Raw genomic sequence first — 25,863 nt, 5'->3', positions numbered from 1 at the left:
AACCTATGCTGGATGGTACTTTTGACCTCTACTTCTTAGAACAGATTAATTCAGGCAGGGAAGGACCGGACCTCTGGAGGCTGTCTAGTCCAACCTCCTGCTCAACGCAGGGCTAACTTTGAGGCTTTCCATGTGTAATCTGAGTTTTTAAGGGCTTTGGAGTTGTTCACACCGGTTTGCTAGTGTGAAACATAACCGGGTCCTCTGTAAGTTGAGAGGTGTAGAAATACTGGGAAAGACAGTCCAGTTGCATTACATACATGCTTACTTAGTACAAAGGTGGGAAATCATCACTGTTGCTCAACCTGCTGGCAATCTGTTAGCACAGTTGGCTTCTCTCACGACTGTACTAGACCCTTAGACAAGATGCAGCTTTCAGGACTAGGTGGTTAAAATGAGAACATATACTAAAGTGCATATGTTCACCCAAAGATGTGTCAGCAGAGTATGATGTTATGATACAATTGCTCATGTCAGCATTCAAATCAGAGAAAGAGGGCTTACATTTCAGCTGAAAATGTGAAAAGATTTCCACCTATAACTTTCAGCAGAAAGATGGAGCAGGATGTGGGCTTGCAGGAGGAGATCTGTTCTCTACAGAGAAAAATCATTAGGCAACATTTCCACTGTTGTATTTAAGACAATCATATAGTAAACTTTACTTAAAGCATGGTTTCCCTCTGTAATTTTCATATAATAATTGTTAGTGAAGGTCTTTTTTAATTATAAAGTGTTCAAGTGCATGTCTGTGCACTTGAAACAGAAGATGATGTGAAAGCCAGTACAAATGGAAGTTATTGGATAAAGTTAAAGCCTGTGTTTTTAGATTACAATTATGGAGACAAATTTGTGAGGCAATGCTTTATTGACACTCAGAAAAAAGAATGGGGACTCAGAAAGATGGGATAGACTGTAACCTCAGACGTAAACATCAGTTTTTTGGGGCTGTAACAAGCAAATTCGTTGTTATGACTCTGTTTTCCCTATCTGCAAAACAGACCTAAAATTAGATACCTGCTTTGGGAAAGAGTAAGAGGATTAAAGGAGTAAAGTTTCATGAGGGACTTTGAAAAGGCTATAGAAATAATAAAAACATTCTGTGCTGAAATTAACAAACATTTTTAAATTGAGGAAGAATGGGGAAAAACCACAAAAAAAGTCTCAGTATTTCCGATTGGTATTTCCTTTCAGTTTCTCTTCAGTTGTTCATGCCGTGATTTGCTGTCAGTATCCAGAAAGTAGAAAAGATTGTAAAACCTTGAAGTTCATTACATAGCTTATGAACACTTTTTATTTTTCACTTTTACTGTAAACTATTCATTTTAGATCCATAGATTGGCATAGTTCACTTGGTTTCCACTAACATTGCTTGTGTTCCCTAATAAAATGTGGTTAGCATCTGCCATTATATCTTACTATTTAGGCTAAAATTACCTGAAGCTTCTTAGTAACTGGTGATTTCTAGGCTAATCTGGAGACATCTGAACTTGTGGAGCTTTGACAGGCTAGCACATTTCTACTTGAAGTCTCTTTATCAATGGTAAATGCCATTTCAGTGTTGTATATTTTCAGTGCTCGGCTATGGTTGTCAGACACTCTGACGAATGGCCTTGCATACACTTACAATACTCCGTAGATTTTGATGAGGACATCAAAGCTTTATGACCTTGAAGCTACATCTTCTCAACTGTGAAATAAGAAGCATCTGAAGGAGCACCTGGTGGTTCTGAAGAAACCACAGGTGATCTCTCTGTGAACAGCAAGACAGAAATGAGAAGAAAAAGTCCTCTGTTTTGAGGCTGGAGAGGCAAAATCTTTATTTTGCAGAACCCGGGTAGATCTGTAACACACAACCCTCCGGAGTTTCCTCAGTGCATCTTAAGCAAAGTGATTCAAGTTCTTTTAATTTGTTAGTACTATCATTTTGGATCAAAATCCTGAATGAAAACATCTCTGAGTTTTGGGGAAGTTCAGGTCCTTGTTTATCACACCTACTTTACAGCTAGATCTAGTTTCCATAACTGTTCAAAATTAGTGTCTTTAATATATATGTCTTATAAAAGCACCTACCTCGGTAGCAGGATACTGGTAGCTCGGTCTTCACTGCATTGTTAGAGACAATGCAATGCTTTACAGATTTATCGAAATGCTCAGCCTATAATATTGTCACTAAATGTATCTGTATTGCTCAGTGTAATATGGTTGTAGCGTGACATGTAGCAAGTAAATCTCACTTTGTGTTCTGCAGTATCAATTTTAAAAGAGAGTATGAGTAGTTTGGGGTTTTTTTCCTAGTTGTTACAAATGGCTCAATTGTCTAAATTTTTAATTTTATGCTCATGAACAGTAAATTGGTTTAATTTTCTATTTGGAAAGTAAGTCATGGGGGGGGTTGCTTTGTTGCTTTTTCTCTTTCCCTTTTAAAAACGTGTCTGAGAGTTTGTGGCACGTTTTTGGCAGAGTGCACCGTGAATAGTACTGCCTTGTGTCCAGGATTTTGACACAACTTTACCTCCTGGTTTGTGGCCATCTCCGAGACAAGGTCACCCAAATTCCAACAGGCAACGGGCAGTGCAACTTTGAGAGCAGGGCTTATCCAGCTACTAGAGTCTTTGCTTTCAATGAAGGACACTCATCCCACTTATCTCTCAATGCCTCACTTCCCTGTGATCTCTCTGTAGTTAACACGGAGAGGATAGGCCTCTCAAAATGTCACTTTGCCTGAAAGGAATGTTAACTTTTCTTGCAATATTTTTTTCTCTTCATGTCAAAAGGTTCTTCTTTTTTTACTTGTTTTGTGGTATACAGTACACTAGATGTTGAAAGTCACTGGGAGTGAACCTCCATGCAGCAGCCAGACTGTGAAGGAGGAGGACTAGGTGGCAGTGGGACTAAGAGACATGGGTTTTGTTTCTAGTCCTGCTGACACTTTGCTCGGTGAGCTCAGGCAAGTCACTTCCCACTGGTATCTCACTTCTCCCATCTGTAAAAATGGAGTGGACAGCATTTTCATCACTGCAAAACTTTTTGGGATGCAGAGATGGAAATCTTAGGTAGAACAAAATTTGGGCATTTGTTTAAGGCTGGAAAGACAGCACTACCTGCACTGTGATGTACCAATGTGGTTTCTCAAGGAGTGGAACAAAGGGGAAGCACCGGGATCCTCTGCATGTGGGATCCCTGTGGGCGTGGGACACTACTGGAGACCCAACTGGTGGTGTCTCCACACTGCCTCTGCTGCACCCTGACCTGGTGAGGAGGACTTGTGGGAAGGTGGACTCTCACAGCACTCCTCGCAGGGAGTACAATTTCATCAGGGCTAGGGCTTGACTGGCTGTTTCAAATCGCAATGGGGTGAGTACCTCACCAGAAGGTTGTAATACCAGTGCTAGGACTCACCAAAAAGAGGAGGGTAAATATTTTCCCGAAATGCTCCATTTTTGCTAAATGATAGAAAACCAATTCCATTTTGCTTCAAAGCTTTGCTGAATTTTGTGGGCTTTCTCCTGAGAGGAAAGGATGTGTTTGGGCGGGGTTTTGTTTAATTTTTTTTCCAAATTGAAATTGCTATAGGAATCAAGTCCTACTATTTGTGAAGTAGTTTCACAGTGAAAATAGCCAGTCAGCACTGATTAATAGTATTGAGTCAGGTTCTTGTTTTTGTCTGCAGTAGAAACAATATTTACCATTGTGTGTCTCTAGGCTGAGCCCAAACGGAAAGACCTTTTGCAAATACTGGTCTTGATCATGCTCTCTGAAATCAGTGGATGGGCCATTTGTGTAATTAGACTTCAAGACAGCCAATGAACAAACTGAGAAAGATGTGTGAAGGAGCTGGCTCACAGCAAAAGCAGCACCTGGTATCAGGAACAGGGAATAGGACAAAGTGGTGCTGTGATTGAGCCCTTCTGCCTTCAAACAATGCCCTGCTTTCTCCAGTACATCCCAGGCGAACTATGGAGGTTATCCAGTGGTTCCCAGATTTTAGTAACTTTTTTTCTCAACGTCTATATCAACTTGAAGCTAAACCACATTTCATGCCTCCTTGTTGGGAACACCCGTTTTCAACAATGGGTCGTTTTTACAGTCTAGACAATGCCAGTGTCATCATGAGAAACAAGCGCTTAGCTATGTGTACGATGGTATATGCCATGGAGAAAAAGCACTTGGGTTTATTCCAGTAAATCTGTGATTCAAGGGGTATTGCAGCAATGATTATTCCACATTTAAAAAAAAAAATTATATGGGCTGCTCTGTTTTTGAAAACTTACACATTTTTTTTTCCTCTATTAAATTGCTTCCTGGTGATGGAAATGTCTGGGATTTTTTTTCTACTGCATCTACTTTCCTTTAGCTTGCACACCCCTGAGGTAATTAGTGTAGGTTAAAATTTACATAACTGACTTTGGGGTTTTGCAAATAGGAAAGATGGAAATTTATTCAAGGTGGTGAATAATTCATTTTAAAGCAAGTTTCCTGTTTTTTTTTTAAATCATGTAGAAAGATGTATTACAGACTCATAGAGGTTTTCTGAATAGGACCCTAAACATTGAATTTTTGATATGTTTTATTTCTTAGTGTAGGTAAAGAAATATTAACCATGACTCATTGCACTTTTCCTGTTCAATAAGATTTGAATAAACTTAACAAATTTATTAGGTAGATGATAGAGCTTTTTAAAAATTATCATGACACATTGTGACAAATATTTTACTAGGATCCAGAAGAAATAGTTTAAAATCATATTCCCATTGCCACTTCAGAGGCAGAGAGATGGAAAACAGCGCAGTTCATACAGAGAACCCCGATTCATATTTTCTTTTGAATATTCATTATTTAATTAAGATTAGGAAGATAAACAAGGGGATTGGACAGCTATGGGAGTCTGGTAATATAATCAATTTAAAAAAAAAAAAAAACAACAACTTCTCTACTTCTGGCTCAGTGTAAGCCTGGACTGGTAATGTCTGAATGTTGTTGTAATGTTATGGCTACTTGATATTTTACATGAAATGAGTTTTTTATTTCATCTTACTTCTTAATCGAAGTGCCCACCTCAAAAATTGCTATCCCAGACATCACCAAGAGCTGCATCCAGGAGACAAATTATGAACCAAGCCCTCCTCCTGCTTTCTGAACTTCAGCTTTAACTGCCTCAGCCCAAAACTTTAAACACCTTCCCATCTGCCACAAAACTCTGGAAACACCTGACCTCTTTTGGTCGGTAGTTTTTTTGTCATTAAACCTTCTCAGAGACTTTGAGCTCTGTTGCTGGGCACCCTCCCAAATGCCCCAGCCATGGCAGCCTGGTGCCTGCGCTTCGCAGGGGCGATGGATGTCGCTGCTTGGTCCTTGCTGCTGCTGGGACGGGTCCCCTGCGCCTGTGAGAGCACGTCCTCGCGGGGCAGCTGGGGAGGAACAACCTGCCCTTTTTCTTGGCACATTCCCCCGTGGCTGCAGCCCCCACTGGACTGTGGGAAGTGGCACAAGGGGGGTCCGATCACCCTAACCAGACAGCTACCAGCTCTGCTGGAGCAGAGTCGGGACCGGAGCCAGCTCCCAGCCCTTCCTGGGGAAGCGGCATAGGTGGTGATTCACCGGGCTGGGGAAAGAAAATCGGTGCCAGCATTTGTGGGGGCAAGAGAGAAATGGGTCCTAGTCCCTGCTCCAGGGACTCCTAGTGAACTTCAGCCAAAAGCTGTCTAGGAGCAGGAGGGCTTGGTTCCCACTAACGGAGGAGCAGTGGTGAAGGGAGCGTTGCCCATGACACAACTACCATGTGGAGAGCTGGGAGGTCTCACTTTGAACTAGTTTGGTCATGTCGCCTTTTTAATTGTGTATGTGTGATGCTTGACCAGGGCCTGGAGGATTTATTGCATCCATCTGAGGCTCTCTGCTGGGACTACCAACAAATCGTACTGTATTTTAAGGCAACCGTGTTGTCTCTGCTTTAATTCTATAGGGTTAAAAAAGTTATGTTAAAAGCTACTTGCACAGGCTTTTGTAATATGTTTTTGTAGTCTGTTTTTATACTCTGACAATATTCATTTTGGAAATAAGCAGGATGTTTTGCCTTAGTCTTCAACAGAGATTCCTAAGCTTCCTTGAAAACAGCCAGACATTTGTCAAAAAATTTAGAGATTTGGAAGAAAAGAGAGACTTCAATAGCCAGATATAGAGACTCTGAGAGGGAATTTTTCTCCATTGACTATTACATTGTCTCCCTACCAAAATGTTTTTTGGCTTTGAGGGTGGACCCAGTGGAGTGGAAGTGGAGCATAATTTTACACTTAGACGACAGTATAGGGCGTACAGTAGGAAGCCTTCTTGTATATTAATAGTGTTGCATGCACATTCTGTGTCGGTCTCAGAGACACCAGTAGAAGATCCAGGCATGAGAAATGCCCTTGAATATTCAGCAAGATCTCTGAACAGTGCAGGTCAGGGAGAAGAATTTTGTTTTCCTGAGTCTACAACCTTCAGCAGGGTTATTGTTTTCAGGTTTCGCACAGAGTACACAGTCCAAAAGATGTGGATGCTGACTTCTCGATGGAATGACTTTTTCAGCTTGCTGTGCAAGAGTAAAATAACTTCAGGCCCTCCAGCTTCATGCTGGAGAGCTGCAGAACCATGGGGGGAGATGACTGCTCATGTGAGTTAGCCTCCTATGCGTTGCAACCTCCAAAAACGCCAGTCCCTCTTACCGAACATTTAAAAACAGTTGTGGTGGGACAAGGCATCAAGATTTGGAGCAGATTTACAGCAGGGCAAGTTGTGGGCTTTCTGGTGGTCTACGCCTAACTGTTCTGTGTGTTATATTTTGTTGTGTGTGTACAAACACACTTATACATGTGTATACATATGTATGCATATATATGACTGTGTTAGATGTTGTAAAAATAAGGACTGTAGGGCACTACCATGCACAAATATATATTGTACTGATCAAGCTTTTAAAACAAGATTAGAGCTCAGCTTCCCTTGGAAATAATAGAGTAAACATGGAAAAATATATGGAAAAAAGTTATGGAAAAAATAATGGAATAAAGTAATGGTGGCTGAAATTCCTAATTGCTTCTGAAAACCTTCTACCAGAAGACCCTAAGGCAAACCTTGGAAAATTGCACATTTATGGCTTTTATTTCCATGTTCTTTCTGTACATTTGGAAACAAACTGTAAGTTTTTTCTTTTTCTTTTTTTTCTTTTTGGCATGTGGGACTCAAAGCACCACAAGGAAGTCTCTCACCACAAGAAACAAAAGTTGCGAGCCAGGATTCATGAACTCTTTCAAAGGTATGTCAGATAAGGGCTACTTTGTACTTCTATCTAATGTGCTTTCCTTCCAAAGATCTTTCAGTGCTTTACAGATATTAATGAATGGAACTTCTCCCAAACAAAGGACCTCAGGCCTACAAAAATTAAGCCTGTGCTTTTGAAAGAGGTCTCTGTTTTGGATACCTCCATTTTCAGATACCCAGCTTGGGCTGTAATTTTTAAGTGCTACACACAGTGCACTTCAAAAGGTGACCAAATGGCTTCTCCCAGCACCCTTCATCCCTGCCTCTGAATTACCCTTAGAGAGTGAGGGAAATATGAATTGGAACAATGTTCTTGTGATCAAGCTATATGTGACCTTCAGATAAATACATGCATCAAATTACCTGTAAAGAAATGAATGGAGGAAGTAAATAACTCTCGTGGATACAGCCAAGGAAGCTATGTTCTGCTGTGACAGCTGATGAGCACACTGGTGAGCACAAAAGAGGCCTAACTTCACTGAATAAATTATTCTCTTGAATCCAATACCCAGCAAAAGGAGGGAAAGGAGAAAAATGGTGCAACCCGAAAAGAGATCAAATGCGGTTATTTAAATGTTTGATGTTCAGTAATGAAAACTGTTTACCTTCATAATTGTGTATTAGCAGCTAATAAAGGCAATAGATACAGTAGTTTAAAAGTAATAAAATCAACAACAAAGTGTATTTAATTTTAAATTGAATTGCAAGCAAATGGGTGTCCTAATGAACCCCTGTGTCAATGCAGCTCTAACCAAATTAAGTGAAATAATTTCCATCATGAGAAACTAAATAAGTACAAAGTTCCAAACAGACCATTCTTCTCAAGGAGAGAAGTTAACTTCTCAGATGTTTCAGCTCTACGAATTAGCTAGTGCCATTTAAGAACCATCTTCTGTTACTTCCATTTAGGACAGCTGGACCCAAGTTGACTTGACTGCAGCTCAAGGATAAAAATTCAAAGGTGGTTGACCCTGTGCTTCTTGTATTCAGTCCTTGGCACTGGAATCTTGTCTTTAGTTCTCATCGGTCCTGGCTTGGGCAAAATTCCCATGTACGTCATTGGGATTAGCATCTACACAGACCTTCCAACTGATTCAGCTATTGCCTGGGCTTTTACATGATACAATTCTACTGGTAGAGGAATCTGGATAACAGTTTAGCTATGCACCAGTGGTAATTTTACTGATGTAAATGTGTATATATATGTTTCTAAAAAAAAAAAAGGCATAGGCAAGGTCTGAGTAGAAACTGATTTGTAGCAATGTGCCAAGAACTTGGAGATGGGAGCATCTGTTTCAGAAGAGGGGAATTCGAACTGTGTTACCTAGCTAGGGCATGTGCATGAGTCTGGGATGTTTAGCATGATTGCAGAGTCCCTGTAATTTTCTTGATAAAGAACCATGTTAATTTTACAAATGTGGAGGCTTCTCATATTATCACCTAGCATGCAAAGGAGGAAACAAGAATGAAGACACTGGAGTTGAATTTTCCAAAAGCAAGTCAGAAAATACTGAAGGAATGCTTCAGAAGTGCAGTCCAGGGAATTGTTGTTGGTTTTGATTCTTGATTCTTCTTTTTTTTCTTGGGGTTTTTTTTTGGTTTTGTTTTTGTTTTAAATGAACACCAAATTTTAGCATTTTCTTTTGTGGCTAAAAACTTAACTGAATACATGGCTTGGCAACCTAAGAGAGCCTGTCCTCTGATCGCCTGTGTTGTAGATGTCTAAGCTAATCCTGAATTGCAGCTGTACCTGATGCAGTGATTTCTCCTTGGCTCCATATGACTCTCCTCTCAGTACGCTGCAGGCAGCTCCCTCGACCTCCAGGGTGGCGCACGGCTGGCCCTCAGCCATGAACAGCTCGCTCCTGAAAGCCACCGTGCCTTTCTCTGTGCTCTGCTGCCTGCCCCAGCTCCACTTGCAAGTGTGGCTGGAGCATCACCAGTGCTGGTGTGGCTGACCGACCCTCCCCAGCCTTTTAAAGTGGGTTTTGGAAGCAAGAGCTGAAGCGTTCTGAAGCCAGCAGAGCATCTACAGATGTTTTTACTTAGGGCCATTTCTATTTAGATGCTGGTGCCAAGTAGGGACAGAGGAATTGCTCATGGTTCTGCGTCTGTTGAAAGATGGGATGGGATTGCCAAAGCATACAGCATTATAGTGCTTATTGTAAATCACTTAGTTTTGCATTTGCTCCTGCTGTGCTCTAGGAACAAGGCTTTCTCCGTAGGGTACAGTGCCTCTTGTGTAGCCTGTGCACTAAGCAGGGCAGCATTGGATTATCCAGTGTAGGGCTGTTCTTACACTATTTGCTGATGTTCTATGTTGCTACAGGGACCTCTCTTTAAAAATAAAAAAACCTTTGAGTTGATATAATTACCTCCAAAATTACTTTAACTACACAAGAAGGTAACATATGAATGCTAAGGAAGGTTTAATGGTTCACATACAGCTGAAAATTTGTGTGTGTGTGTGTATATACCTATATTTGACTTATATAATATATATATAGTTTTTAAATATAGATATAATAAGATCTTTTAGAAGATTTATAAATTATATAAGATTTATATATAAATTTATAATATTTTTTGGAAAAAAAAGTGGTAAGACTTATATATAATAAGATTTTTTTTTCAGTGGTTTAAAGGAACCCAATCCCCAAGGAACCAATGGTTTCCAAAAACCTGTTCCAGTTTACTGAAGCTGTCAATAGGTCCTCAAAGTGTAGACAGACGCAATGGCTTCCTACTTTAATATTCTTAACCTAGAACCTGAGCCCCAATGCTAGACAGAGCTGATTATACACGGGCAGTGAAACTTTAGGTTCCTTATGTTGACCTGTGGCGCAGACTGACAAATATTGGTCATGTTACTGGGGCTGTGACTGCATTTTTCATATGCTGCTTTTTGAAGCCTAGCCATTTCTCTGCTTTAGCACACTGTTGTTTCTCTTGGGTGCCCTGCAAGGCTTATGATATATTCAAGGAAAACATCAAACTGTGATGTATTTCCAACAGCAAGGGCTTTCTGTGTCTGCATTGTAGTTCGTTTCTTTTCAGTTCTTCTTCCCTCTTCTTTTTCTAACGGCTGCAGAGTGGGAAGTCAGCCATTGAAAGCGGAGGAGAATGGCTGTGAAGAAGAAATGGTAGCCAGCTTTGGTAACTTTGCAGGTGTGAATACTGGATTAAATGGAGCAGCAGGACCTTGTGGGAAGGTGAGGTTCTCCATGAGTGCTCTCTTCCCTGATGCAAACTGCTAAGTGACTAGATCAATTGCATTGCATTGTTATTTCTTCTTTTTTTCTTTTCATAGTTTAAGAGGATAGAATTTAGCAGGTTTCAAAATATGCTTTCCAGCAGAAGTAACCAGACGCTTAAAGAGAATGTCTAAAGCTATTAATGATGAATCATTTGGGCATGGCAAGAGTTCTTCAAAACAGTGTGTCAGCGCTGGCCAAGCAAAGTCTTTCAGCAGGAGATGAGACAGCTATGCCACCATGCAAATGAGACAGGCTTGAAATATGATGAATCTTCTATCTCCTTTTCCTACTCGACTGACACTCGCTTTGAGGAAGGTTGTAAATGCAAGAGAGATTGTGGTATAATTCCTCAGACTGGCGTTTCTGCCCCCCAGTCACTATTCGATTATCTTCCAAATTGCTGTGTTTCAGAGAGATAAAGATTTTTTATGGCTTGCTGACTTGAAACAACCAGAAGAGCCAGAAAAGAGATGGCTAACCGGCCATGCATAGTAATTCCATTGGTAAATGACAAAATCTTTGTTTGTATGACATTTCCAAAATTACTACAGAAGATGAATCTAAAATACAAAATGTCACATTTGGCATGCAAAACTATCACAATATATTTCAGTATAAAATTCATAGAGGCGTTTAATTTAGAATGTGTTTAATAACGAAGTCTGCCTGCATCAGTAATCCTGCCTTGAGGTTTAAAAAGATTGTCTTATTTATTCACATAATGTTAATTTTTTTATATATGATTCAGAAACCAAAAATATTAAGGTTAAATCTTCATTGTTAATTAAGATTTTCTAATTAAGCTGAAAATAATTGTCATTCAGATTAGTTGTTAAGTATGGTTTGTGTTGAGAAACAAAAGAAGTTTAACAAATTCAACTGTTTATTTAACTGCTTAATTTAATTCCAGAAGCTTTCTATCTATATGGAAATATGCTATCTTTTCCAAAATAAATCCAAGACAGGATTAAAGAAGAGATTATTAGCTACTGTAGGCTTAAACTGTGAGACTACTAAACCTAGTAGTCAAGGTAGCCATTTGATTCTGAATTGTGGCATGGGTTCTTGTATGACATTACATGAAAAGAAGACCTAGCACTAGTGTTTTCTCAAAATAATAGAAGAAATTGATTCCTTGGAGAAAAAAAAATATCATTGCTGATTTGAAACACTAAATAATTAGTTATTGCAGAAGCAATTTTATCCATTGAAGTCAACACTGGAGCCAAACTGGGACTCCCTGTTATGTGCCTGACCCTGCAGATTGCATTTGGGCAGCACTGAAGTATCTGCTGGTGTGGTGGGACAGACCCTATGCCTTTACTCAGGCAAGGTTTGTAAGGATCGTACCGCTGTGTCTGTTCCCCTCTGCCAACTTCCGCGCTGTAAGCTGAGCGTACAAGGAAAGCACTAGAAAGGCATTTCTGATACACAGCACAGCATTTATTCCATACTAAACATTCTGTAAATCAGACAACATCTTGTCAACAGCAAGCAGCAGATGTTTCCTTTTGTCTGGACTTGGAATAAAGGTGCCTGTAGGGAGTTGTTATTAAACTCTACACGTGTTGCACTTTGATTACTATTTTTAAGAGAATCTGATTATATGATAATCAGAAGGTGAAAGGATAGTCTGCATATTACACAGCACTAATAGCTTTGGCAAGGCTAATAATTAGTATAAAAACATGGTCTGCCCTGTCTTTCACTCTGTGCCTGCAGCCTGTTCATCACATCAAGTATTGTGTCTGTCTTGCAAAGCACACTGTATTTTTGAAGGTGTTGTTTTCCAGTTAATTCTGCCTTATTATTGCAGACTAATGGCTTCTGGTGTCATACTTCAACAGCTCCACCTTCCCCCAAGGATGCCAAACATTTTATTAGTAGCATTTGTATTATTTTTTTATCTGTCATCTCTATGACTTTTGACCTCCCTAATTGCAGATCCTCAGTTAGCAATAGGTAATTGCAGGTTGAACAAGAAGCATGTTGTCTGCTTTTCGGTAGCTATTTTCTTGAAGAAATTTGTTCTTGCTAATTGTATGGTTAAAGTCAGCTCAACCCAGGTCAGTAACTCGGAGCCTTCTCCCTAGGTTGACTGCTCCAAGACACCGCAGCTGATAGAAATTCACATCAAATGCCTGAGGGGAGTCAAAGATAAGGTCCCTAAAGGCCACTACACCCTCAAAGTTTCTGTTCTCAGCCGCTTAGGTGGTGGCTTGCTGCAGTGGCCCAAACTGAAGGAGCAGCCTCAGGCCAGGACAACACTGCCTGTTAGTCACGATGGAAACTTCTACAACATTGAAATCTACTTCGGACAAAGTATCCAGACAGTAAGCAACACTTCTTAAATATGCTATCTTTGCTTTGAGAGTTAAAACACATCCGCTCTTTCTCCTTCAGGCTTATATATTTAATGCATTCCATCATGTTCATAATTTATTTAATAATTTAAGGTGCAATTTAGGAAGGTGCAATTTTTTTCCCCCTAGGTTAACCCTCATCACTCACTCTAAAAGTGCCAAATATACACTACATCATATAGTGTTGTCAGCTAATTTTAAATTTTACTTTTATTCTCTCTTATCTATGCAGCTTGTCAGCTATGTAATTTGATTTCTGTGAAGTAGCTTTAGAATAATAAATGAACGAGTGGGTGTATATAAACACATGAATGCCCAAATCCTTCTGTGAGTTTTTAGCTCCATTGACCCCCATTTGCCAAAAAAGCAGCATTTGGATTATTTTGGAAGGAGCCCAAACACTTGAGGCTCTATTCTGTCTTTTGCGACTGAGGCACACATATTTTCCTGCCTAAGCATGCTGTGCATGGCAGGATTGTTGTGTGTCAGTTGCTCACTGTTGTAGCTAATGCCTAGTGCTGGTTGAAACATTGGTCTCAGATAAACTCTCTGGCACATGAAAGCTTCTTTACGGTTTGAAAAACAACCCCCATCTCTCTGTGTGCGTTTTTTGTGTGTTATGAGGCATTAGTAGAATGAAAGGAGAGTCTTTTCTGTTTTCAATTATTTATTTTGCAGTATGACCTGAATGGTAGATTTCCTCCTCCACCCCTTCCATTGTGCAAAGTGTTGTGTAGATACAGAACAGACAGGCAGTCCCTATCTCAAAGAGCTTTCAGATAGCAACTTTTATGTATGGCACTGATGCTTTCAGTTACTTGCAGATAGGTCATTTCAGCTATTAGGTTTGTGATATACAAAGTGCTGCTAAGTCACATTTTCTGCTTTTTAATTGTTTATCTTCTGCAATGGATAATGAACAGTGTGTGTAAATACAGCTGTTGGTATGAAAAGAATCATGTATAGAGAGAGGGAAATTGTGAATATGACTGTCAGATGATGTTAAAACAAATACATGTATCTGTCAGAGAAATCACTGAGCTAGGATTCCTCCCTAGGCAGGACACATGCATACTGCTTACTGCCTTGAAGACAAAGTACTGTCTTCTCAGGCTTCGTTGAAAGGAGAAGACTATGGGCAGTACGACTGAACGACTCTGGCATGCCCTGGCTCTTGCTTTCAGCACCGTGTTTCTCCTGGGTCTTGCCTGTTGCTTTTGCTCCTACCTGGTGAATGTTCCCTGTTCAAAACTGCATATCTCTGTTCTCAGTACTAAATAAGAACTAGTTCAGATTGACCCGTCTTTTGCCAGCTGCTCCTCAATGCAAAGGAACTCCTGACATGGATTTGTGAGGAGTATGTGCGAAGTCCACGTACTTGTCTTTCTGTTAGTCTCTACTGGGTTGTGCAGACACCGCAGTAATTGCTTAGAAGTGGCTATTATGCTTCATCCAAAGGTCTGAGAGAAATGCTTGGTAGTTTTACCACTTTTCCAGAGTTTGCTTTAAAGTCCTCTGAGTCTCGCAGTGGACATTTAATTAGCATCTTCACCAAACTTCATTTTTAGTCTAGTGAACCAGGGTGCAGGTCTCGGGCAAGTCCACTTAAAATGCAGGACCAGGAGGAGAAGTTGGATTAAATGACCTTCTGATGATTTCCTGTCTTCATCACTGTATAATGGACAGCAAAAGCTTAATGTCATAATTTTAGAGAACCTCCTCCACCAGCTCATTTTGAAGACGTAGGTGTTGTATCCTGAATGATTCTACCTTTCTGTTCTTCCACCTTGGTATTGGCCCATAACCTTAAGGTATGTTTCAAAAGAAACCCTTAGGATCTGTGCTGAGATGAGGCAAATTTTAGGCTTCAGATGGTTAGCATCCACTGCAAAACTTAGTGTAAGTAATGGGGTCTTAGTGGTGAGCTCCAGATGAGCATCTGGGTTTGAACACAACCTTATGTACAGCACTGCTGCCCTGGGATATATTACAGGGGGGAAAATACAAGTGCTCACAAATGAAGAATAAGCTTTTGTTTTCATTGGCCAGAATAATGATAGGAGTTCAGTGTAAACACAGTGAAAATGAAGACATGCATGCTTGATATTGAGGGAAAGCTCAGTTTTAACTAATATATTAGAGAAATTGTTCCAGAACACTACATCCTTCCAAAAATAATAACCCTGTCATGTTGGCAAAGTTGGTGTCAGCATGGGTTACCTGCTGCGTACAGAAAGTGCTGGTCATGTAAGTTAGATCTGCCTCAGGGCTAGTCTGACTTGCGCACCCGACCTTTCAAAAATGTTTTTTGTTCATTAATCAATGTTCTTTGCTCTGGCTTGCCAGCTTGCCTTCTTTCCCCTCCTTCACTGTCCTCCTTTTTAGTTTGTCAACCTACCTCCCCCAATAACCTCTGACTACATATTAGACAGTGGCTCCCAATAGCTCCAGCTGAATTTTATTTGGCTTTCAGTAAAGTCAGAAAGTCACGAGTCACTTTTTTTCCTTAAAAAATCCTTATGCTGGACAAAACATGTATGAATGCTTTGGATTGCAATAAAATGCAATTGCTGTTTCAAATGACTCTACAACATCAGGAATAGCAAACAACAGCATGATCTGAAGGGGACTTGTTTTAGACCCAGCATTTCAAGGATGTTTTCATATATTTTATGCAAGGGGACTTTAGACTTACATGGGTTAATGTTGTCTGTTTTAGGTGAAGCAAGAGCTATTTTGAAGCTTCACCTACATTATAACACAAACTGAACGTGAACTCAAGCTGAGATTCAAAAAATGCAGTAGGTTAACTCTGGCAGTAAAGAAGCTTTGTTCTTAAACTTTCAATATACTCTTGCACTGCCTGATTTTTCTCAGGTCTGGAATGAAAGTTGAGTAAGGACAGGATAGGAAAGGAGATGAGATGTTTACTGCGCATCTAGTGAGGCAGTTACACAATTAGATTGTCCTCAGCAGCACCTGCACAGATGTGACTGCATCATCTTTACACTAGACTTAAGGATTTTACTAGTATAATTTCTTTATTGCTGTCTCATGGTAGCTAAGGTCCTACTATAGATAAGACCTAAAAAGTCAGTAAACATTTTTCATTCACCGTGTATTTAAAGCAGTGTCTTATTACTCCATAGGATCCATGTCCCAGTGTTAGCAAGTCCAGATTACATTTTTCAGCTTAATGATGACTTGAAGAGCACAAATGAGTTGCGGTATGCGAAAGTTTAATTTTGCTCAGAAAAAGAAAAAGTGGTGGGGTTTTTTTTGGTCAGCTTTTCTTAAGTTAGTTCAGTAAACATTAAAATAGTTGTATGAAACAATTACAACAAGAAGAACAAATCCTCACTTTTCAGAGTCAAAATATTCATTGGCTTCAATGGAATAAAAATTGGAGTGTGGCAAAAATGCTTCTTTTCTTTCAAAAAAAAAATGTTTTCAGCTATAATTTCAATTATCAGGACCAAAATATTTTGTTGTACATTGCAAGTTTCACCTACTGAGACAAGCAACCTTTAAGGAAGATGTTCCTATTTCCAGTATTTGCAATAAATTATAAATATTTCTGGAATGCTTTTCCAGAAAAAATATTGCCTGTTAGGAAGCAAGTTTTTGTTCAGAAAGGAAAGTTCAGATAGGAAATTTTCAGCTGTTGCGAAGAGCACTATAAGCCAATGAGACTGCCTGCAAGTGACATTTAAAAAACATTCTTTAAGTTGTCCAGTCACCTGGGATGTCAGTCCAGCACTGCTGAGGAGAAGTAGGGACAATCATGTCACTGTTGGGTTCCCCAAGCTGCTTTTTAACCCCAATCCTGCTACACCTGTTTGGCATTGGTCCTTCTTCTGTGCCAATCTTCCAAAATCGGCACTTCAGCAAAAAAAAATATGAGCTCCAGAAGTACATGAGCGCTGGTGCCACACATTTTCCCCAACGTACTTGGAACTCGGGATAGCACTAAATCAGTTCATATGCATATAAAGCCACTATTGCTGACAGAACAGTTCACAGATCTGTAGATTTTTAAAGAGTATATCAACTGGTTAATATTTATGTATCAGTGTGGCAAGGTACTAGCAATATTATAACAGTAGCTGGGTACCATTTTGTTTTACTTGAGGGAAATTCAATATGAATAAAACAGCAACTTTTCAAACATGACATTTAATCCACGCATGTAAATCATACCAGGAGATCTATTATTCATTATTAAAAGGGCACCATATTTTTATTACACTGAAAATGAAACACAAATGCTGTGAAAAATTTAGTGCCTTTTCCTGAAGTTTCAGGACACTTATCATGCAGTCATCTAGCAGGGGCTGACACTCATTTTAAAATATAGCTACAAAATTAATAAATTTGAACTCTTTTGCTTGGAAAAAGAGGATGTTCTATTTCACTGAATGAGGTGGATTTATTTTTTATTTAAGGCTTCCTAAATACTTAAGATGGCAAAGTACTTTGGTAATGTTCATATTTGGAGTTAGGTATATAACGAATATAGTTAATACCTTTGTTGTTATTAGTCATTTCCAGCATTTTCTTCCCTGAAGTGCAGTTTGAAAACTACATATATCAGAAACTGATTAACATCACCTAAGGTATTAATTTTTAAAATATGATGAAACAAACAGTTTCAAGGACCTTATTTTCTGTATGTCAGCAGCTAAGGACTGTGATGCTTTTAGTAATTACAAAACAAGGTATCATTAGGAAAAGTAGAGCACAAACTTTTTTTCTCCCCCCCCCATTTTATTCTTGAGCGAAACGCTGGCACAGATGAAGAACATTTAGCTCTAGGACGCTTTATAGGACATAACATAAGAGTTTGATACACTATGGGAAAAAAGATAGGAAGTAATAATGCTTGGCAGTGCCAGAGGACTTTCAAAATGACAGCCACTTAAATTTTCCCTGGATGCAATTATTTGTAGTTGGGATGATAAGGTGCTACGTGAACCTTTTGATAAATGCAAGAACTAAGCTTAGACAGATGCCTGTATTTATTTGAAGACTGCAAGTTTGATGTTTTTTTCACGCAGCAGGAACACATACTTATTACTGCTTCTATTTTGTTTGTCTGAGTTTGTCTGAGGTTTTGGTCTTTGATTGCTATTTGCTAAATGTCTTTTTGCAACAGCTCCTCAAAACGCCTGTTTTCAGAGCAATTCTGTTCTGGCTGTGTCACACCCCTGTGCCGCTGTGCCATCCTGGTGACAGACCTCTGCGGCGTGCTGCGAGCAGTCCTCGGACTGGGCGCTGCTTACACCACGGGGCCAAGGGTCTCATGCTGCTCGGGCTGTCTGCTAGCCCTTCAATAGTGCTCTTGTCCCCAAATGTCCATGAGTCTTTCTCCTTGCTGTGGGCCCAGCAGAAAGTGTCATGGGGACCTCCTTTGGCCCAGTTCTCTGCTGTGCACAGATCCTGTTCCATCCACGAGCTGCAGCCAGGTAGTTTCTCTGGAGACCCCTTTGCTGCCCATAGATGGACTTTCCCAACATGGAAATCTCAATTTCCAGCACTGTGTGAAGACTTGAAGGGATTCATTAAGTCTAGTGTGCTGATATTACAAAGCCATTGCATATTAGAATCTATTGCATCTACCTTATTTAGCATTATGCAATTGATTTACTTATGCAAAAGGTTACTACTTATCCCAGGTTTTGTTTTCGATAATTAATTGGAGTTACTTTTCACATGTTGTGTAATTATTGTGCTCCAGTGGAGGAGTTCTTGGAAACACCCACTGGACTGTACCGTGCATGCTCCTTCAGCTTAGACCGACACATACTGCCCAAAGACCTCAGAAAGGTGGTCTACATTATAATGCATCATATCTAACTAGGGTTAGAAGGTAAGGTATGTGGTCTGCATTGGAAAATCTAGCAGACATATGTTAAAAATTAGGAGCATCTAGGGACAGGCTTTTATTTTGGACAACTCCATGGCCTATTCCCTACCTAGTGGGAAATTATATCTGTAAGAGAGCCATAGGTCACAATAGTTGTACAAAAGTTATATATTATCTGGGGCAGATCAGCGGGAAGGCAGAATGCAGCAGCCCCTGCCTGTATCATTAGCTCCAAGTAAACTCCAAACAACAGAGGACACCAAGAACAAAATAAATGCCCACCGCAACAAAAAATGCTGTGAGTGGAAAAACGGAGCAATTCCATGACTCACCAGAGCTAACAGTCTGGAACTGCGAAAAGGGGCTTAAGCTGTGTTTTGGTCCGTATTTGCAAGTTGTGGGAGCCAGCAAAACACCCTCAGAAGACACTGGTTTTTTTTTTTTCTTAAAATAACTGGTTTTGAAGCATTTCACATTTTACATAGTTATCTGTGAACTCAGGATGAGCAGGTTAGTTGTAAAGCTGTACTACAGAAATGGGAAGAGTACTTTATGCCACAAAAGAACAAAAAGTGATCATGTTTAAACATGCCATTTTTAAGCAGAGCACACAAGGAAAAAGGGGGTTTGTTATCAGGAGCTGGTCTTCCCATTTCTTCACTGGATGGGTGATAGCTGAGCCCCTGGAAAGAGAGCAGAGCCTGACCAGGTCTGGACCATCCAGGAAATACTGCAGGAGCGTGAACTCCGCATTGGCACATCTTCCCTGGTGAAGGCAGCGTTGCTGCGTCCCCGGCTGGACCTAAGCTTATGGAGGAAGGGTATACTGTGCTACATGAGGCATGATGGGGAATCCAGAACAGCATCAGGAAAGAGACCTGAGATGGAGCAGCAGATGGAGCGAAAAAGAGAGGAAAGCTGCCTGCTCCTGCACCAGAGCCCAGGGCCGGCAGAGTGCCACTGCTGTGTGACAGCCCTGCATGCCGAACGAGCCACGTCTTCGTGAGACTCCTTGGCTCCGAGTAGTTTCTGGGCAAAGTACGTGTCCTCTTGACACAAAAGAAATACACTCTGCTGTTTCATGTTGGTGGCCTACGTTATCCCAGGAAACTCATGCTCTGACCGTGCTGGAATCAATCTCAGGAATAAATGAGACAGGAGTGGCAGGAGAAGGAACTGGGGTTCCTGCCTTCCTCTTACAAATACTACTTCTCCCCTTGCAAGATGAGGTCAGAATCCACCCAGGCCAGTGGTACATCACCAGAAACACTCGGGGAGGCTAGAGCTGGCTGTACCATACATTACTACTCCCTGCTGGTCAAAGAACAGAAAAGAATTAGCAGCAGATGTGCCAGGACAATTAACAACAGATGCAGAGGCTAAAGCTCACAGAATGCAAACATTATTCCCCTGTATTTGGGAAGATAAAAGGCCAGATTCTGGTCCTCTGGTGTAAGGTAGTCATGTCACATATGATGCTGCTGGAGTTAACTACACCCTGAGTTATCTCTCCTAGAGGAAAGAGAGGCAGTGGGGAATTGTCGCTGCTCTGGTAGCATAGGAGAGGGCAGGAGGTGTTTCCATCAGGGCATTCGGTGTGGCTCTGGGAAGGTGCCGGGGTGCTTTGGCACAGTGTGTCAGGAGAAATCCTGCTTGCTGCCACTGCTGCAGGACTGAGAGTAGCGAATAAATTGCCTGCTTACAGATACTGCTGCCCTGCGCTCTGTGCGGCTCATCCGTGATCCTGAGCTTGCATGCTGTACTGCAACCACTTCTGGTCCATACTCCCCCACCATCAGGAAGGCTGGGATACTGGATCACAGGAAAGATGGTGGTACTGCATAAAGGTTTAAGGAGATCTGCAAGCTGCAGGGAGAGGAGTCAGGGAGTCGTTTGACCTATGTCAGGCTTGAAAGGTCTGTTCTCTTTCAGAAAATAAAAAAATATATATATATATACGGGGAAATGAATGATAGTGCACTGCACGGTCCTCCTTTGATATGCGTGTTATTTTGTATTCAGATACCTGTTCAAAGACAGGCAGCGATGGAAAGCCGGGGAAGTAAGTTTCCAGATACTCCAGGACATTCTGATGATAGATAGGACTTTTGGAAAACCCTAATAACATGATATTTTATTTTTACCTCTGTCTCTGTTTCTATTCCCTCCCCTCTGGCCTTTTATAAATTTCACAGTTACACAAACACTTGTCAAGAATGCCCTTCCCTCTGCCTGTATGCTGGCCTTGCACATAAACAGGGAGGGCTTGAAATCTGGTTGTGAAAGCTCCACCTTATTTTGGCAATAACAGCCTTGTCTCCAGCACTATTCATTTCACATAGTGAAGTAATTTTTTATTTGTTAATGAAATAGTTTGATGGGAACTGCTTCCTATTTAGAAGGTTTTCTACCCATGTTTTACACCAGTGAGGTCCATTTGCCACAGTTTTCATTATCAGAAATGATGAGCTGTTAATTTATGTGGTGTTTTGCAGGATTCTTCTATATAATAAGTAAACATTGAATTGCTTTTGCATATTCTAACTCACTTTAATCCATTTGAGTTGTACATGTTTAGTGGTCAAATTTTTGTGTGATGTGAATTAAGTAATGTAACTTTTGTCCTTTTTCTTCTAAATTGAAAGCATTTGAAGGTGCAGAGGAGAGAAGCAAAGGTTTATTTCTTCTCTGACAAGGTTAAAGCCCAAGAGTAAATCAGACAAAAACCCCCAAAACCTCACACTGGATCTGTTTATTGAAATATTCAAATAGAATTCATTCTCTCTCTAGAGTAAATGATTTCTTTGCTGAAATTATGGTGGCATATGGGGAAGTAAGATATATTACAATAAAACTGATATAAAACAGTTGAATTCACAAATAGTGGCAAGAGATAATTTTAGTTCACTATGATTTAATTCAATTAAATGCAACACTGTTAACTGCAGACTAAGAAGAATTACTTGTGCCTGTGCAGGCACACACAAACATTATTTATTCTCTGCTGCATCTCTCTTTGCAGAAGAAATTACACCAGTAAAAGGTGGGCGCTGGATGTTTTTGTAGCACTGTAAAAGGCTATATACCTCACAGACCTCAATGGAAATTTTACCTGAGCAAGGAGAAAGAGTGAGCTAAGGTGTTAGAGAGTAGACCCATTAAAACCCAGGAAGCTGTATTTAGGTAGTATGCTCTCTTTGAACATCAACAGTATTGGTGCAGGCTTGTGGACTAACTTACCAAATAGTGCCTTAAAAGAGGTTGCCGCCAGCAGGGAAAATATAACTGCTGATTTTTTTTTTTCTTCAGAAAAAAACCAGTCCATCAAAACAAACTAGTCAGTTTGAGCTGCCTGTGCCTTCCCCATCCCAGGCACTGCCCCGAGTCTCTTATGAAAGAGAGCAATTACTGATTCCCTTCCTCCTCCTCTAACCACCTGAGCTGTTCCCTGCCCTGTACCTGAGCATGACAGCCCAAACCCACAGAGGCACACAGGCACTCAAGGACTGTGGATTTCAATCGGAGCTATGTGCCTTAATGCCTTTGTGTATCTATGCCTACAGGTCATGCTGGCTGTGCCCCAGATCCCTGCTCTTGGGCTCACCGCCTAGGAGGAGGCTAATGAAGGGCAGGTGGCACAACACCGAGCTCCTCCCAGGGCTGTCTGACCCTGCGGCCGTGCAACAGCGGGCTGTGACGGAGATGCGCGTTCACTGTGGCGATGGGAACGGGCTTAGCGTGGGGCTGTTGAGGGGACCCGCCTCCTTTTTGAAACTCTGCTGCGTCAGCCTGGCTGTCCCTTCCTAACCAGCAGTTCCCCTGTATAAATCACACTCCCAGCAGCCATCAGAATGGAAACGAAAGCTCACAGGTGCATGCGTGAATGCTTGGCACACCGGCATAGAGTAACAGAGACTTGGCCAAGATTTTTGTATGGATTAAACAGAAAGAAATTTCTTACTTGGTAGGTATGTTTTATTCGACCATGTATGCTGAGAAGTGTGACACTGTCCTACCTTGGTCAGACACCCAGCGTTCATGCATGAGACTCCCAGAATGAATCTTACAGCCTCAGGCTTTGTAGCATGCAGATGTGTGACAAAATCCTTATTTTTTTTATTATGTCTTTTGTTGTTATGTGTTTGGATCATGGCATGGCTTAAACATCCAGCTCCTGTACCTGTAAGCAAAGGGATGCTTCCAGTCCCCAAAAGTGAGTTTGCAGTCTAGGTCCAGGATGGGAAGTTACAGCAAATGAAGAATAACTGCGAGCAGGAAACAAAGAAATGAATTTTTAATAGTCTCAGTTACCCTTACACCAACTGCTTGACCACTGTCTGTTTGTAGGCAGGCTGGCAGAAGAGAGTGTACTGTGAAGTTATTCTAAAGAAAAGAGTAAGTCTGGGAAACAAGGGAGAAACCAAAAGGGATGTTGTGATACAGCAGTGATTTCAGCTGCTTATGCTTTGGGATTGTTCAGTAATGCAGGTAATTGTCTTTGATCATAGTCTTGTAACCACCACCTTTAATTTGTAGCACAGAGGTTACTATCTAGCACCCAGCTAGCCAAATGAAATGTATGGCTTGATTAAGGATCTCTTTTGTCAGTAATTTGTGCCTAATGTTTTTAGCTTTCCCACGGGCTGTTATAGAAAATGGTAAATCTGGTTTAAATGAAACCTGATACTGTTAATGGTTTAATAGCAGCTGCCACAGGGTTATGGCATTTTTCAACAGATGCTTCTGTTTCATTTTAAGCCTACACTAAGTCTTAGAATATATTTACATAATTAATATAAAGTACACCTACATAATAATGACAATATTTATAGTTTTAAAAGATTTCCGTAAATGACTTCCTCTCTCTTGCCATTATCTAATCACAATATATAACTTGAAACAGGAAGGCATATTATTAAAATAATAATTTATATTCACCTCTTCAGAAAAATTATAGAATGCAGCACAACTATGAACATGTATCATCTCCTAACATAGCAGTTATTGGCATGGGTAAATCCCTTAGCTGCTTCAGAAAAAGAGAGAGAAAAAGCTTGGCTGTACCTGAGTTGTGCTTATTGTCTTGCCTACTGCTCAATCAGGAGTATAAAAAAGTGATGCTTGTATTTAAAAATATCAGTCAAGAAAGAGCTGCGTTGAGGTGTGTACTTATGTGCAGAAATATTTGAAGCAGTAAAGATTTGTGGCTGGTTATCAGCTGCAGAATGTCATCTGATTGAGGAAATCCCTGCTAATTTAAGAAGACTTTGGCATTTTAGGCTTTTAACAGTGGGTGATCAGTTTGGATAGATGTCTTCTATTTGGAGGTCTTATTCTGTGTATCAAAAAGTACTGAGGGTATATTCTACAGGACACTCAGAGTCAGAGGATACGCTTGAATATTGTGGCCTTCTACAAGTACATGCCAATTCACAGGGAGGAGAGAAGGCGAAAAGGCTCCTCTTTCTCTAGCTTGGCTGGAAGGCAAGGTAAGGTTGAGCAGGAGTCTCTGCAAGGCAAATGTACCAAGGCATTTGCTGTTATGAACTTTGAGGACTGAAGTAGGAACAATAAAAGGCGGAAAACATTCAAATAACAGAACAATGTCTCTATTAGAGAAGCATCCAAGATTAGGCAGTCCCAGTTCTCTGTAATCCAGGAAAATGTGTAGGAGCAGTGGTGAAGCAGATGTTTTGCTGTGTGAGAGGTGTAGCTGATGTATTTGCTCCCCTTGTCCCCACGTGACTACCCTTCAAAGCTGTTAGCCACCCATGTTCTAGCTTTTGTATGGTTTTTGTTTTATTTGTCCTTTTGAATGTATTAGCGCTGTTCAACCAACCCCCACATTAATTAAAGAAAACAGTTAAAATTGTGGCATAGGACCAGATTTCTTTTTCTTTGTCTTTGCCCTGCTTCCTTCTCTACCTTCTTCTCCATGACCTTGTGTTGCTTCACACAGCAAACCTTACAGAGGGATTTACATAAATTCATTACTTCAGGGTGTTTCTTCACCTCTGATTTTCAAGTCTTTTCCATGGGAACACAATTGCTCCAGGGCCCTAAGGCATTGGTAACCCTCTTCCACAGCTCCAAGCCGCTCAGAAGAATATCTCTAGCTGTCTTATGAAAAGTGTAAACAGTATTTGCTAGTCTTTGGTATGCTGAGAGTTTACTACCTCAAAATCCTTTTTGACCCTACCCTGAGGTTCACATACTTTGCAAGAAGAATTTCCCTGCTTTAATTTGAAGGAGGAAGGCTATTGTGTACCAATACCATTCCCAGAACTGGGTGGAGAAGACTTTATGTCTCAGTGAGGAGCAAGCCTGCAAATGTTCTCATTGGGTATTCGGATGAACTCTCCAAAGTTGCTGCAAGAAGAACCCAGTGGTGAATCTCAGTAAGCCTTCACAGGGACACCTCAGCTTCCCAGGCTGGTTTGTTACTCTGTCTTAAAGTTTTCTAATGGCAATGTTTTTCCACCACTGGTAAATAAAGACAGAAAATGAACACTTTCAGAAAGCCAAGGGGAAAAAAAGAAATCACAAAATTAGCATGAAAAAAAAGCACAGCATTTTCTGTCGGAGTGGAAAATTGTTCAAATATATGATTTGGTGTTGTTAATTGTTTTAGCGTGCAAAATTGGTTCAAAGGTATGAAGTTTGTAGAGCTTTATATGATAAAAGAAAGCTCGTTCCCTTGTGATGTTTTTATAACTAATAAATCTTCTCTCTTCCTCCTTTGCTAGGTTCTACCACCTAGAAAAGCTGTGAAGCCAGGCATGGTCCTCCTCTTTGAACTCTTCCTTCTTCGTGGGACCCATACTTGGATTGATCAAGAAGTGGGATGGGGAGCTTTTCCCTTGTGTGACAACAATTTTAATGCTTTGGAGGGAAAATTTAAATGTCCCTTCCTCAGAGGCCATTATGACTCTAAAGTTGACCGATTCAAAAAAATTGAAAGTTTTATTTCTCAAGACTTGGATCATTGGTTATGCAATCTCTACTTTCAGGTTTGTATTTAAAAAAATTAGGCCTGTTGATTTAGTCACTGTTCCTCAGAACAGATTCCACTTTCCTT

The 25,863-nt window shown here is 40.5% G+C and overlaps 1 protein-coding gene across 1 annotated transcript in view; it reads left to right on the top strand.

Moving 5' to 3' along the window:
- LOC127012659 (uncharacterized) overlaps positions 1 to 25,863 on the top strand; it is a 74,060-nt gene that overhangs the window by 33,626 nt on the left and 14,571 nt on the right. The window contains exons 7-8 of the mRNA XM_050890892.1: positions 12,650 to 12,889; positions 25,532 to 25,624. Coding sequence (XP_050746849.1) covers positions 12,650 to 12,889; positions 25,532 to 25,624 — 333 coding nt within the window. The remainder of the gene's footprint in view (positions 1 to 12,649; positions 12,890 to 25,531; positions 25,625 to 25,863) is intronic.

This window comes from Gymnogyps californianus, chromosome 2 (assembly GCF_018139145.2).
Source record: "Gymnogyps californianus isolate 813 chromosome 2, ASM1813914v2, whole genome shotgun sequence".
NCBI classification, from domain to species: Eukaryota; Metazoa; Chordata; class Aves; order Accipitriformes; family Cathartidae; genus Gymnogyps; species Gymnogyps californianus.
The sequence above is the reverse complement of the archived record's forward strand: the minus strand, read 5'-3'. Positions and strand labels throughout refer to the sequence as shown.